This window comes from Etheostoma spectabile, chromosome 9 (assembly GCF_008692095.1).
Source record: "Etheostoma spectabile isolate EspeVRDwgs_2016 chromosome 9, UIUC_Espe_1.0, whole genome shotgun sequence".
Lineage (NCBI taxonomy): Eukaryota > Metazoa > Chordata > Actinopteri > Perciformes > Percidae > Etheostoma > Etheostoma spectabile.
Genome location: NC_045741.1, coordinates 10,594,304 through 10,609,474, shown reverse-complemented (window position 1 = coordinate 10,609,474; position 15,171 = coordinate 10,594,304). Strand labels below are relative to the sequence as shown.

Here is a 15,171-nt window from a genome sequence, read left to right as displayed (position 1 = left end):
TTTAACGTTTTTCAATTGATTGCAAAACACGTGGTCACAAATATACCTGTGACTCCATCTCCATTGGACACGATCGGCACGAGACGAGACGGCAAGAAACGGGACAGCACAACATGTTATGCTCCATACCCGTCTCCAAATACCTTTACAGGAGATACCTTTTGGTTATATCAAGAAAAACTCTGCTTTATCATTCAGTATTTATTAATCAAACAATGCATTTGTGAAAACTGTTGGAAAACAAGTACGTTTACAGCTCTGAATGCAAATATATATAATCTATGAAAGGAAATCACCCAGGATGCCGAATCAGGGTGTTTATACTAAATAATATATCATAATATATATACTATAATATATCAGGCTGTCTGAGACATGATCCGATATCTACAGCTGTCTTTCATATTGAGCCAAACAAAATACTGGCCCTATCTCTCTCTCTCTCTCTCTCTCTCTCTCTCTCTCTCTCGCTCTCTCTCTCTTTCTCTCTCTCTCTTTCTCTCTCTCTCTCTCTCTTTCTCTCTCTTTCTCTCTCTTTCTCTCTCTTTCTCTCTTTCTCTCTTTCTCTCTATCTCTCTATCTCTCTATCTATCTCTATCTATCTATCTATCTATCTCAATATGTGTGTGTGTGTGTATGTGTGTGTGTTTTTCAGGGAAAATTCCACAGAGTTCATCACTTCCATTTCTAAACAACTGTTTGCCTTACTGGCCTTCAGTCCTCTAGCAGGGCTGTGTGTGTGTGTGTGTGTGTGTGTGTGTGTGTGTGTGTGTATGTGTGCTTGTGTGCTTGTGCTTGTACTTATGCTTGTAAAGCTTGTTTTTGTGGTCCATGTGATGAGATGTAAAATACAAATGATTAGCAAGGGCAATCAAAAAAGAATACTATCCGGGAACAAAGCACATCAATTACAACAAGAAAGCAAGAAAAAAGAAAGGACCACCAAACAAAAATGGATTTTTAAATGGATTAAAAGAAAAAATGTATAAATAGTGCACCATAGCTTCTTTGCTTCCTATGTGATAATAGCCAATACGTTTAAGTCAGACCAGTCTAAATGAGTGATAATGTACAACTGTAACTGCTGGATGTGTAACTAAGCAACTGTTTCTTAGTGAGAAGATGATATGTCAATGTTATGTTTACAACTTGTTTCCACTGCCCCCAGTGTCCAAAAATATCACTTATTGCAGATTGAAATGGTCATTGTATTGGTAATTTATTCAAGAATTATTGTTGCACCAAAGATTTCCCATAGTGCTCAGAGCCTTGCAGTGATTGTAAAAGATATGAACTATATGGCACAAATGTACTAAAGTGCAAACCAGTGTCAGTACATAACACTCCACTAGCTTGGTAGTACACCTAAATACTTAATAAAGACACGCATTTGAGGACATGCTTTGTGCAAAATAGGAATGAATTTTGAAGTACAAAAATCCCATGTATAGTGAGTATTAATAGCAGTTCATGTGCATGAACCATTTTTAAAATGTACCGTGGCTTTGTTATTAAACATGTACTTTCTCTTATTGCTGGTTTGAGTTACAACCAGGCCAATTTTGCCCAACACTTATAATAACAACAGTATTACCTACATGCCTTCATTTGTACTGTACTGAGTAATACGCAAGTTGGTCATACATCTAATGCGTCAGTACTCCATACTAGAGATGTTCCGATACCAGTATCGGTATCGCCTCCTATACCGCCAAAAACGTTGGTATCGGTATCAGGAAGTACTGGAGTTTATGCACCGATCTGATACCACGTCATAAAGCCCTAAAGAATATCTAAGTTAAAGTAGTTTATTTATGTTCTTTTCCGTTATAACTGATTATCAAACTGTATGATAAAAGAAAGTTCTGTGGCGTTCATTGTTTGTGTTTGTTCATGGTTCACAAAGAGTTTAACCTGAGCCAGACAGACAAGAAAGATAGAAATCATATCACATCCATACAGGGATAGTAGTAGACAGCTATTAAAACATAGTAAAATATGTGAAACACTGGTATCGGATCTGTACTCGTTCTCGGCCGATACGCAAGTTCAGGTATCAGAATCGGTATTGGGAAGAAATATTGGTATCGGACCATCTCTACTCTACCTGTTATTTTTCTTTACCGTTACTTGCCACTGTTCATCATGTCATTCCATTATACCCACTGCTAAAATTATTATGAGTCATATTTCTTTAGCTCTCTCCCTCTTTCCCTCTCTACCTCCCGCCTACCGGTTATGTCAGATGACCGCTCACCAAGAGCAAGGTTCTGTCCAACTTTTCTGCCTGCTAAAGGTAAAGTTTTTCATTTCCACTGTTGCACCAAATGCCTGCCCTTTTGGGAATTGTTGGGTCTCTCTAAATTATATTATATTGTGTATGGTAAAGACCTACTCTATCTGTAAAGTGTCCTGAGATAACTTCTGTTATGATTTGACACTATAAATTTGAATTGAATTACTGGCCCTAATTTAAGCACTGATTTAATAGCTGCAAATTAGAAAGAACAAAGACAAAAATCTATATTTAAACGTGAGGCCAATACACCACATTTTCAGGCAATCTGTTCATAAGGTTTGTGAGATATCCTGCTGACAGGCAAACAAACAAACTACCGGGGGCACAAGAACAGCTTTCTTGGCATTAGTTATACCAAGAAAAATGAGAAAAGTCTGGCTATCAGTGCAGTGAAAACTAGGTTATGGAGAGCGTCTCCTCCTTGTGAGCCTCTAACAGCATCAGCTAACAGAGCGGTTATTCCCCCCCGGAGCATTATGAGCTGAGCCGTGGAAGAGAACTCATGAGACACACATTCACTGCAATAATCATCAACTCAGCTTGTTTATTAATATCATCAGCACGTTTATTCTTCCGTCAGGAAACACACACACACACACACACACACAGCCTCAGAAATCAGTTGTCCAGGCATCCATCCAGTCAGTCTGTGGTATATTGGCAACATTGTTCAGAGGCACTGAAATTGTGCTGAGGTTTTCACAGAGAGTACAGGAGTACATACTGTCCTGCAGGGGCGCTGCTAGGAGGTTTTTTTTTGGGCCCCTAACAGTAGATGGAGGTGAGGGGTCCTGAATTCTGTCAGTGTACAAGAATGACTCAGTCTGTAGACCAGGACACATGGGCTTTGTGTTGTGATTGAGTAACATCAGAAAGCAATATAGCTGGAGTTGACACGCACACACAGTATGTGCAGGAAAAAAATGATATTCTATTTCTGGCCCACAGTTAGTTGAGGAGACTGACACGGAGCTGGAGCCAGGAGGTGATTAGCTTAGCAAAAATACTGGTAGCAGAAGGAAACAACTAGTCCCGCTCTTTCTAAAGTAAGGAACAATTCTGCTTATTTCAGCATCTTTAGATCATAACTAATAACACATCATGGGTAATTTGTTTAATTCAAAGAGAAATGTAAAAATGACCATTTTGGGTCTGTGCCGGTGACGTTCCAGTCTTGTTGTCACTTTGAGGTTGCCAAAAATGTTGCACTACATAACTCCCACCACAAAGAACATGAGTGAAACCACAAACAAACAAGATATGTGTTAATTAGTAAGCTTTAGAGGCAGATTTATTAACTTTTGACAGAGTTGGCATAGCTTTTTCCCTGTTTCCAGCCTTTACGTTAAACTAAGCTAAGCCAATCGCCTCCCGGCTTTAGCTCCACACTTGCACAACACAAGTGTGGTCTCAATCTTCCCATCTATTTCTTGGCAAGAAAGTGAAAGGCTTATTTTCCCAAATCTCAAACTGTGCCTTCAACAAATGCTACTTTGCGAATCCTGCTATAAAACAAATACCATGTAGTATGTGAAGGTTCTTCTCAATCATCCATGAGTTACAATAGCTGGAGGAAATCAAAATCACTGGACAAGAGCTTTGGTTGAAGACTCTTTACTTTTCATCCAAAGAGCTTCTTCAGTTCACATTGTTGTGGGGTCTTGATTGCAGCCGGACTCTTACCTGCCCTCATTTTACCAGTGGATGGTCCCATTGCCACTATTCCCCACAACAGTTGGACTAAAGAAGCCTTTCAGATAAACATAAAAGTGATAACCCAATCATTTGGATTGAACTTTCTCCAGACAATTGATTACAAACTCTCTAGTGACTATTTGTCACTGTAATGTCAAAGAACAACTGTGTTTGTTGTAGCCAATAATAACTCTTTCTCTTTCATTGAAGTAATGGATAAACATCTTTTGATACAGGCCTAATAATGTGTACCAGTTCTAGGTTATGGGTTATAGTTTACAGATTATTTTTGGGTTTTCTCTAATTAATCTCACAGTGTTGCCCATCTGCCCTGGTCTTATCAGTCCAACAGTGCATGGATACAGAGAATTACATATATGATACACATATGGTACACTTCAACTTCTCACCTTGTAAACATTAGGATACAAATTATTGAGAGGCAAACAATGACAACAAAGTCTTCACCTGAACTAAACAACACATACTTTTCTGTATGTGTAGTGCCTTTTTTATATTCAGTGCAAAACCATGATTCTTTCCAATGCCCTTTTGTAGATTCAGCACAGCAGACAGACATTTTGCAACCAACCGGTCATGTAAACAAACATTCTTGAACAGCATCCTCCCTGTCATATTTTCTCTCAATAGTTCTCAACATTTAAACAGGTATTAAGTATGACTTTACTCATGTACAAAATAAACCAGAATACAATGTATAGGGTGCAATATGTAACACTTCTCTGTGATTTAAAATGAAGCACTGAAGTCCAACTCATAAGTTATGGTGCTGAAACACAGCATTCAGAGAACAGCGTTGTGTGCAGTGAACAGTGAAACCAATAATTCTCAGTGTATTTTAGTTACCAGTTGTTACAGTCTTTAACAAGTAAATACATTTGGAACAAAACAAACAGAAACAGTACCCCATATGTATTTGAACGATTTCAGCATATTACCAGACTATACAACAATTAAACAGTCTCTCTAGAAGCATTGATGCAATCTAATCCATTTCAGTGAAAACAGCTAATAAAAAGGCTGATTGGCAACATATTGAACCTGTTAACAGTAGATGGCCGTACGAAGATGTAATTAATATTTACCACAGTGTTGTTTTGATTTAGTTGGCTTTTGACTGTTTAAAACGTTTGTGAAGATCCTTAAATGCAGAATAGTGTCTCACTGCAACAATATCCATCCAAAAATAGTCCTGTATAAAAGGAGCAGTTCACCGGCGGTTTGACATGTTTTAGCCCATTAACTACAAACGGTGTTTACTATGTGATTTCAATTAGAGCCTCCTCATTTCAACGTGTTCTTGAATCAAGTGAAAATACCATTAGATTGACACTTTTTGAATTGTTCCCTTTAAAACTCTTTAAATGAATGAAGAGGCTTTGGATGAAATGTTAATTGTGATAAATACTTATACTTAAATGTAACTTTGTCCAAGTACCCTTGTTGCCTCCTTCAGTGTCCTGACTCATTTAGTGGAGGGTCAGTGATCTTTAATGTGTTTCAAAAAACAATCTACAGCCATTGCTGTGATCGCTATAATATTGTCACAAACAAGCAGAAAAAGTTCAGTTTAAAATCTTACAGTTTAGGTGTGAGGGGACACAAGATCATTTAAGGGAGAAGAAATAAGTATAGTCTCTGCCACTCCAAATCATGTTTTTTTAGTTTCTTTTTTACAACTTTTCACATGTTGTTTTGTGGGCTTCAGATTCATGGCTGAATTAACTCGTTAAGGGACCCCAGAACAGAAATTCTGTTCACCTCTCACCCTACAGTAAATTCTGTATGTATGCGGTTGCCTCCAAGTTCTCTTATGCACAGTGCAAATCAGCAGACTATGATAACTTCATTAATTGCCCAGACACAGAGAAGCCAATCAAGCCAACCAATGATATGCTGGAATCATACCACCTTACGAGCGGCTTGGTAAACTAATGGTTACAATGCAAGCTACCTAACCGCAAAATTAGTCCGCAACAACGTTGAGGATAATGCCCCTCTCCCTCCCCTTGTTTCCGGTCTGCTTTGTCAATTTTTCAATACAGTTGAAAAATACCACAAATTGCGAGAGAAAAAAAGGTTATAAATGTCTGAGTTATAGTTAATTTGATTAAACACAACTTTAGGAAGATATATGCAACATGTGAGCACAATAGGAATAGAACAAATAAATACGAGGTTTTGACACAGGGTTCCTCTACAGGACAGGACAAGATTAGCTTATTATGCAAACATTGCCTTAGTTTATGTACTTTAGCTGTGCAAACTCCCCACAACATCTCAATTTATCAAAGTACAAAATCCAATCGGCAATCAGAACTTTAGACTTTTTGGGCCTCTGGGGGTTTGGGGCCCTGGGGCAGATTCCTGTCTTGTTCAAAGAAACAATTTTATTATAGGAAAAATCAAGCTTTGGTTGTCCACACTAAGGCCATAACCTGTAATAAGGGATCTGAAGTAGATATTTGAAGTGCCCCTGAGCCAAACCGTTTGGGAACCACTGGATTAGAGAGTCCAGACACATGGCTGAACAGACACAAAAAGGTGTCCAGGATACTGTCTTATCTTAAAGGTCCCATGACATGGTGCTCTTTTATGCTTTTATGTAGACCTTAGTGGTCTCCTAAAACCATATCTGAAGTCTTTTTCCCACAATTCAACCTTGGTGCAGAATTACAGCCACTAGAGCCAGTCCCACTATGAGCTTTCATTAGCATGTGCTATTTATGTGTCTGTAGCTTTTGAGGAGGAAAGGGGGGAGCAAGGTGGAGGCTGGGGGTGTGGCCTTGACCAACTGCCACTTTGCTTGTTTGAAAGCCATGATGTCTTCTCTCACGGGTGGGCCAAATTAAGTAAGTATGAGGTCATAAGGGGCAAGATTCCAGATCGGCCTATCTGAGCTTTCATTTTCTCAAAGGCAGAGCAGGATACCCAGAGTTCGGTTTACACCTATTTCTAGTCACTGGGGGACCATGGGCAGGCTGGGGGAACTCAAATTAATGTTAAAAAAATGCATAAAGTGAAATGTTCATGCCATGGGACCTTTAAAGGCTCTTAAGGCAATGCCTCTCACGAGTTTGTTAGTTTTCTACGATTTCCTCATTTCCTTCATTCCTTTGCTGTTAATTATTTCATGCATTTACTGAAGGTGTTCACTAGAGTAGTTCACTGGAGTGTGAGCCTGTCAACATAATAAAAGGTTATGGTGCCCATTCTTTCATGTAAGACAAAGCGTGTTATTTCTAGAAGGAGGAGCAGGAGTGCTATTAACAGACTGCAACTCAGTTAAATTTGAAGAACGCTTTGATTAGCTGTCTCATCCATAGCTTTCGTTACAGCCCTGCTTTCATCAGCTTATCTTTGTTCATTTGTTATTAAACCATACAGCACAGTGGGCTAATAAAACCGCTTAGTATTTTGTTTTCATTGCTCTGTGTGTTTCTCTTCTACGCTCACATGTTTAAATCCCAAAAGCCCACAGTTCTTTGTCGTCACGGTGCTTTTCTCCTGAGTGTGATCAGGTGTGTGTTTGTGCTCTAGAGACAAATGAAAGACGTGAACAGCTGCTTCTCCCCAAAGCTAACTTAACCATGGTTGATGCATTCATTTCCCTCTATAACACTTCTGATTACCCGATCAGGCCTTTGACTGACTGAATTATGTGGGAGTGTGTGTGTATGAGTGTGTGTGCGTGTGCACGGCTGTTCTGCAGTAAAGGTGGAAACAGGAAGGTTTTTTTTCTCCGTTGAACTTCAGATCTCTATCCTTGTAACCTGTGATACATGTTGAGATCTAAAAATACAGATGGAAAATCTTTTAACTGCTACATAAAATAATTTCTTGAGGCATGAATAAAACATGTATTATTTTATATTTATAGGATTAAAGAATCATCAATCTATAAATAACTATTTGAAAGAGTTGTTTTTTCCAACAAGAAAAAATATAGATTGTTTGATCCTGTCATTGTCTTCTTAAAGTATGACCATATAACTCCAAATGAGTTGCGACTGCACTGTTCAGTTCAGCACCACTAAACTGGAACAGATAATCAAATAAACAGAAACAGAAAAATATGATTTGACTCCGATTACATAACTGATCTTTTCAGGATGGGCTGTACACTCAAAACCAGCTAGACTTGGCTCATACGGGGCAAAGAAAACAAACAACTAAACATAAAAAAAGAAGATGTGTCTACAAATCCAGACACAATCCACATCAGTCTTCTGCAGCCGTTTCACACAGCAGTAAAACTTGGTGACGTCCCCTCTGGGAATCAAGACCGATTGGGAGAATTAAATGATATGTCTTATAACCAGAAACATCCGTGAGCTCTGCACACGTTCATTTGCAATTTGCAAACTCATTAGACGTTTGGAGTTAAATGCTTTTCGGCTGCACTCGTTACTGAGCTCCCATTGTGTTTGTACATTTCTTCCCATCACAGTGCCAGTTTGGCTGTGTTGTCAAGGCATAGATTGAGCTTGTACCCTGCTGCTTCAGAGACAGCCTCTCCTGGCATGTGGTCCTCCAGCACAGTCACAATGATGAGCTAGCAGCTCTTAACTAGACGGATGGTACCAGAGTTACTTCACCAATGGACATGTAGTATAGAGGGCCTAAAATGCAGTGCTGATGGATAAACATTCAGTCAGTGCACACTTTGTACGAGATTCCTGATAATTATTATATACATTATGAGTGTTTGCCATATATGCTAGGCTAACATTAACCAAATAATCAATAGCATTTATGTATATTATACCATATTTACATCTATAACGCAATTTAAGAATTTTTTACCAAGTATTTGTGTAGATTCACCACGAGAAGAGAGATGAAACAGAATATAGAAAACCCCAATCCATATTGTAGATTGGCTTTCAAAATGGCTAGCCAAAGTTTACTCTTTAGCCAAATTCTCACTAAAGGCACAAACAAGGCTAGCCAGGGTGGAGCTTTCCGCCTAATACATTACAAAGGACCGCTGAGAGGTCGGCTAAGGCTAACAGATTCATGTAACACTGCTCCTACCAGGTGATGATTATTGTGCTTTGTGTTTTTAAATTAGCGAATAGTGCTTTAAATTATTTTTAGAACCTGTGTTAGGTTATTAAGATGTTAAATTTGTGGCTCAGTGGTCACTACGTGGCCCTGAAGTCCCTGCTATAGGGCCTGTACAAAAATACCTGCACGGCTGATTCACACTCAAGAATTTTGTCTTAAACTTTGTTTTCCAGTGTTTCCCTCTATGCATCCATTTACGTCTACCAACCGGTTTCTCTCTATTTTCAACATTTTGCGCTTAATGTTTGGACTCTCTGCATGTCCTCATCTTTTCTAAGTGTGTCTCCTCTCCTGTCATGTTGGCCTTCTGTGCCCCACTTGTCCTCTTCCTGGAGCCTGAACAAGCTCAAGATTTACTTGCAATTCATTTACCTGTATCCTGAGTCAGAATGCAACCCACTCAAAGCCTTAGAGGAACCAAAAACAGTATAACAAAAAAGGTGGATCAAAAATGTGATCTTATTCAGTGCCTATAAAAAGAGACTTTATTTTTACTTGTATGTAAAAAAAAATCCATATTTTTCTCAACTTCCTGTTCTCAGCATACATGGTGCAGCCTGCTTCAATATACAGACTGAATTTGAAATGCAATACCCAGATCAAATAAATCCATCAAATCCAATTATAGCTGCATGTGGTAGAGCATTATGTCAAATGCGAAGATATAAGTGCTTAAGCGTAAATCAAATGAATTGCAACAAGGTCTTGAGGCCATTTGGGCTAATCCCTTCACTAAATATGCCCCTCAAACACCAGGTAGTATTTGCTTTGCTGCACTTTGGTCTTCTCTTTTTTTGTCTTCCCACCTATTCTGTCCCGCTCTGTCTTTTCTCTTCCCCCATCCTCCCTTGTGTTTCTTAGCTGTAGCCAAGGTTCTCCATCTCGTGGCGGTATCTTAACTCCGACACTTTTGCTTTGTGCTGCTTACTCTCCAGATGCTGCCTGAAGTCCGTCTCCTGCTCGGCTCCGCAGTTGCACATGGAGCAGTAGAACTGGCCGCTGGGAGTCACGCACATGGCCAAGTCCCTGGGGATGCGCTGCCTCGGTCTGGGGTTGTAGTACGGCCCTGGAGGGAGAAAAAGAGGAGAGACGACAGACAGAAGAGATGAAGTTAGTTGTAGCTACGGTACTGTACACATTAAGTGGCAGATTCATACCAGATTTAGTTATCATAACAGCTGGAAAGAAACCTCAATGTTGGACTAATTCTTGGCAAAAATGTACCAATTATATAATTTTATTTTTTTTAATTAATCCAATAATGGTTTAGTGATTAAAAAAAATGTGGCAAATGCACAAATTACTTGGCCAGAGCCTTGTTTTGTCTGGTTAGTAGTCACAAACCCAGAGATGCTCGGTTTACAGTCATACAGCCAGTCAGTCAGTCAGTCAACCACTTTGGTCCAGACTGAAATAATCAATAACTGTTGGATTAATTGCCATGACATTAGGACATTAGGAACAAAAATCCATGGTGTCCAGAGAAATGTCTTCCCAACTACTGGATGTATTATCATAATATTTGGAGATTCTACCTGAGGACAACATTCCTGTTCAACTCTGCTGTTCCCTTAATGTGTCCTCTGATGCCTCCATCATGTAAATTCTTTAATATTGAGTAGTAATTTTTAGTAATTTATGATCAAATGACAGCAAACTAATGACATTCCCATAAGCCTCAGCTGTGCTAAGATAGCAAAAATGCTTAACATTGTACCTGCTTCGCATCAGCATGTGAATGTTGTGAGCAGGCTGATTTTAGCATTTAGCTCAAACCCCCACTGTGCCTAAGAACCAGCCTCACAGAGCTGCTACCATGGGTAGTCTTGTTTCTTCATAAATGACATACACAATTGATTGATGCTTACAATTCATTAATCCACTAATCATTTTAGGGAATTAGACGGTTTTTACATGAAATCTTAGGCTGGGGACACACCCAAAGCCAGGTGTGTGTGTGTGTGTGCGTGAGAGAGAGAGTGATAGAGAAAGAGAGTGAGAGAGAAAGAGAGAGAGAGAGAAAGAGAGAGATAAAAAGATAGCGAGAAGGCAACCGCAGGAATGAGTGCAGCTATTTTGGGATTTGTCCATCAAGGAAACTGATTAAATCAGCAGAACGTTGTGGTTTGTGTGTGTGTGAGAGAGAGAGAGAGAGAGAGAGAGAGAGAGAGAGAGAGAGAGAGAGAGAAAGAGAGATGATGAGAGAGATGATGAGAGAGAGAGTGAGAGTGAGAAAAAAGAAGAGAATTGGCTCTGCTTTATGATTTATCCTGCTTTATCTTGAGTTGAGGTGCTGCTGTTTTTGTCTGTGGAGAGATAGAAACATAGCGAACGACTGCAAGAAAAAGATGGTTGTTAAATGTCAGCAGGAAGTCTGACGTTATATTTCTTGGTCTCTGCTTTCAAACACACAAACTCCAAACAGCATGCGGAACGCAGACACTTACATAAACACATAAATAACATGGTAAAGTTATAAGAAGCTTCCAGCCAAAAATGTTGTCTGCTAACCAGGTCACATGAATGTGTGCACCCATGTTACCCTCAATGATACAATGGTGCAGCTTTGTGTCAGCTTTATTAAAACATCTGAGGAGGTCTATAAGTGGATGCTCCAAAACAAATGAAATCCAATGACAAACGCTTTGGGTAAAAAAAGCGCATTATTTACAACATTATTCCTTAGATTTCAACACACAGTGTCAACCAGAGACTGGAGAAATAATGTTAACTAATGTTGCTTAAACAAGCTTATAGAGTGTCAAGAAAAAGCTGACTTGTTCATGAAACCATGAATCTGTGTTTTAGGAAGCCTCTTATTTATCCATTTTAAATATTTCACCTGGCATGGAAGCAGGTAGCTGTGGGCTGCGGCGGTTTTTCACCAGTCTGTACTCACTGCCATCTTTTTTGTTTCTTCTTGTGGCTGCCTCATTGCTGCCCTCCCTGAAACAGGCAGAACAAGAGACAAAATCGCTTTAGTCTGGTTCACAAATCAGTTTCTTCAAGTTTAACTTGGCTGGTTTGGTAATTAGCAAAGCCAAAACCAGCTATGTGTTTAGGTTTAGTAGGTATATTTTCTCAGACTACTACTTTACGTTAGGGAGAAGTCACTGGGTAACTTTACATCCAAAATATGACTCTATTATTTAAATACACATATTTTTCAGATCTGCTTTTAATTCAATTGTGTTGATTTGCAAGACAAATGCAAAACCAATACGAAGCTAAATAAGGGACCTCTGACTTTCTATACTTCTAAACCTACATGTTATTGGAGTTCTGTTGGGCCTCAGCGAGCCGTAGCTTCTTGGCGTGGTTCTTGCCCTGATAGTGGGCCTGTGCAACTGCCAGTGAACTGAAGGAGGCGTCACACAGCTTACAATAGTCGTTCTCTGTGGCCAAGATGACCCGAGTCGCCCCCTTGTACTGCGCCTGCAAACCCACGACAAAGCAGTGCAGTGTATGTGGTGAGAGGAGTTAGGGAGTAAACAGTGACAAAGAAAAGAAATACACTTTTAGGTGGGAGGAGGTCAAGAATTGCTTGTGCAACTTCAACTGTCAAACATACACTGATGAAAGTTGCGATCTGATTTAGTCCCTAAACAGTCTCTAACTTTGTTTACTTGCTGTTTGGTGATGAGCACGGCTGAAAACTATCAGAGCGGTGAGAGTGAATCAAAACATTAAAAAGTGGGCCAGACAGCTAAACAATGAGCTGAAACGTACTATAAATTTCCATAAAGTCGAGAGGAGATGAAAATTCATGTGATATTTCGCTGTAGATTCATCAGCAAACCCCTTTCACATTGTCATGTACAATAAATACATTGATTCTGACAAAATGTACCATTACAATAACATGTATGAAACGAAATATTTTTTAATTGCAGCCAGAATGTGTCAAGAGAATAGATTGTTCAGTGGTGAGCAGAGTTTTCACTGACAGCCACAAACAAAGTACCTCTGCAGTTCCTTACCGCCTCCTCGGTGGAAACTACCTCTATCAGCAGCAGTACATCCTCCTCCTCAACTTAAACTGTACCATTTAGGTAGGCTGGTGCTGAGTTTGGATCTGACCTGCCTGGCTGCATCACTGTCGTTTGATCCTGAGCTGAGGGATGTCTGGCCAGCCGCCTCCTGGACTTCTGGAATCCTGATGGCTGGAGGCTGTTGACTCCCAGCATAGAAATTTCTCAACTTCTTACTGTGGTTTTTCCCCTAGACAGACAGATGAGCAAATGTTTATGATTATGTTTTTATCTTAATAATATAAAATGTTTTGTACATGAGTATTTCAACTGACCTGGTAGTGAGCCTGTGCCTGCTGAGCAGAGTTAAGGGTAACGTTGCAGAGTTTACAGTACAGTGGTTTACACAATTCCCCCAACCCCAGAGAGTCTTCCTGCTCCTCCATCCCAAGCAGCGAGCCTTCATCCTGGGGCTGCTCGCTGGCTGGGGCTGCCTGACCCGGGAGAGGACCGGGGATGAGGCAGGACATCGGGGCTTGGATGAGGGCCGGTCCTCTGGGCAGGTGTGAAGGGTCTGGGCCTGGACCAACAGGGGAGGACAAAGGGCTGTGAGGGAGGGTGAATTGACCGGCTGCGTGCGCCACTACAGGTGGGGGCGCCAGTGTTTGTGCAGGGTTCAGAGGTGGACGCCCCATTGGTTGCATGAGGTCCATGGTTGGAGGCACTATTGCTTGTGTGTGATCTACGGGTGGGGGACCCAAGGTGTGTGCCATTGGTGGAGGCCCCAGTGGTTGAGATGGGGCCATTGGAGGCGGACCTAAGCTGTGTGGTTGGGTAATAGGGTGATGTCTTAACGTGTGAGTAGCAGTCATTGGAGGGGGGCCTAGTGTCTGGGTTGGAACCATAGTTGGAGGTCCAATCGCCTGAGCAGGGGCAAGGGGTGGTGGACCGAGAGGCTGCGTAGGCGCCATTGGCGGAGGTCCCAGCTGGTGCAGAGATTCCATGTGGTGGAAAGGCTGCTGGGGATGGCGGAAGAGACTCAGTGGAGGCTTCAACATGGTCTCTGGGCCTGTGGACAACAGAGGCACATACACACTACTTATAGACAGGGAAAGATATTATTAATCAGAGAAATTTCTTTCAAGTAAATTCAGTTACTTTAATGAGGAAGGCAGTGTTGTATGGATATTAGTACTTCAATTAAACTCAAAAGCATTCAGAAAGTTCATGCAATAATAGAAAATCTTTAGAAGCTTTTAGTTTTTAGCCATGTCGGTTGGTTGGTCTACTAACACATTTTGGTCATGATTGAAATATCTCAACAACTATTTACTATCTCGTCAACCTTACATATTCTTTGTGTTTACTGCTGCTTGGCAAATTATGCCATTCTAACAGGCTAATCTGAGATGGTAAACAGAGTAAACATTATAATTGCTAAACATCAGCATTTCAACATTGCCATTGTGAGCATGTTAGCTGATGTTAGTGTTTAGCTTAAAGCCCACTGTGCCTATGTACATCCTCACAGAGATGCGAGCATGGCTGTAGACTCCTCGTCTCATTATGCAGCATTTTGATTTGGGTCTCTTCATCAAAATACGCACTTGGGCTTACAAGGATGAATTTTGCCAATGTTCAATATGTCAGCAAAAAAAACAACATTGCTTAGCTTTACACAAAATTTCATTGAAATCTGTAAATATGTTTTTTTTTTAGCCTGAAGCAAACATAACATAAATAACATATCACTTTGTTAAAATATGGGATTTGCACTGGATTAGACTGCTAAGTGGATATTGTCTATTGACAGATCATCAAACAGACATTGAGAAGTAACATGGTGATAAACCAATGACCAATGTACAGTGACACTAAGAGAAAAACCTTTTTTTTCTTAGAGCCCTGAGGCAGGAGGGAGAGAGATGTAAAGAGATGGCCGAATGGAAACACATTCTCGGACAGAGGGGCTTCACACTCCAGTGGGCATCAGAAAGATTAGGCTTAGCCTACAGCGCCTGCAGTCATGCATATGGGACGTTACATACAAATGGATGTGCACAAACAGAGACAGTGACAATGACAATCCTGTGTGTGTGTGTGTGTGTGTGTGTG

The 15,171-nt window shown here is 40.4% G+C and overlaps 1 protein-coding gene across 1 annotated transcript in view; it reads right to left on the bottom strand.

Annotated features, from left to right (window-relative positions):
* Positions 1-9,116: 9,116 nt before the first annotated feature.
* zmat3 (zinc finger, matrin-type 3) overlaps positions 9,117-15,171 on the bottom strand; it is a 9,636-nt gene continuing 3,581 nt past the window's right edge. The window contains exons 2-6 of the mRNA XM_032525865.1: positions 13,392-14,125; positions 13,166-13,306; positions 12,354-12,520; positions 11,928-12,031; positions 9,117-10,151 (exon numbers count right to left, since the gene is read on the bottom strand). Of these exons, the coding sequence (XP_032381756.1) occupies positions 9,943-10,151; positions 11,928-12,031; positions 12,354-12,520; positions 13,166-13,306; positions 13,392-14,125 (1,355 nt within the window). The 3' untranslated portion in view covers positions 9,117-9,942. The remainder of the gene's footprint in view (positions 10,152-11,927; positions 12,032-12,353; positions 12,521-13,165; positions 13,307-13,391; positions 14,126-15,171) is intronic.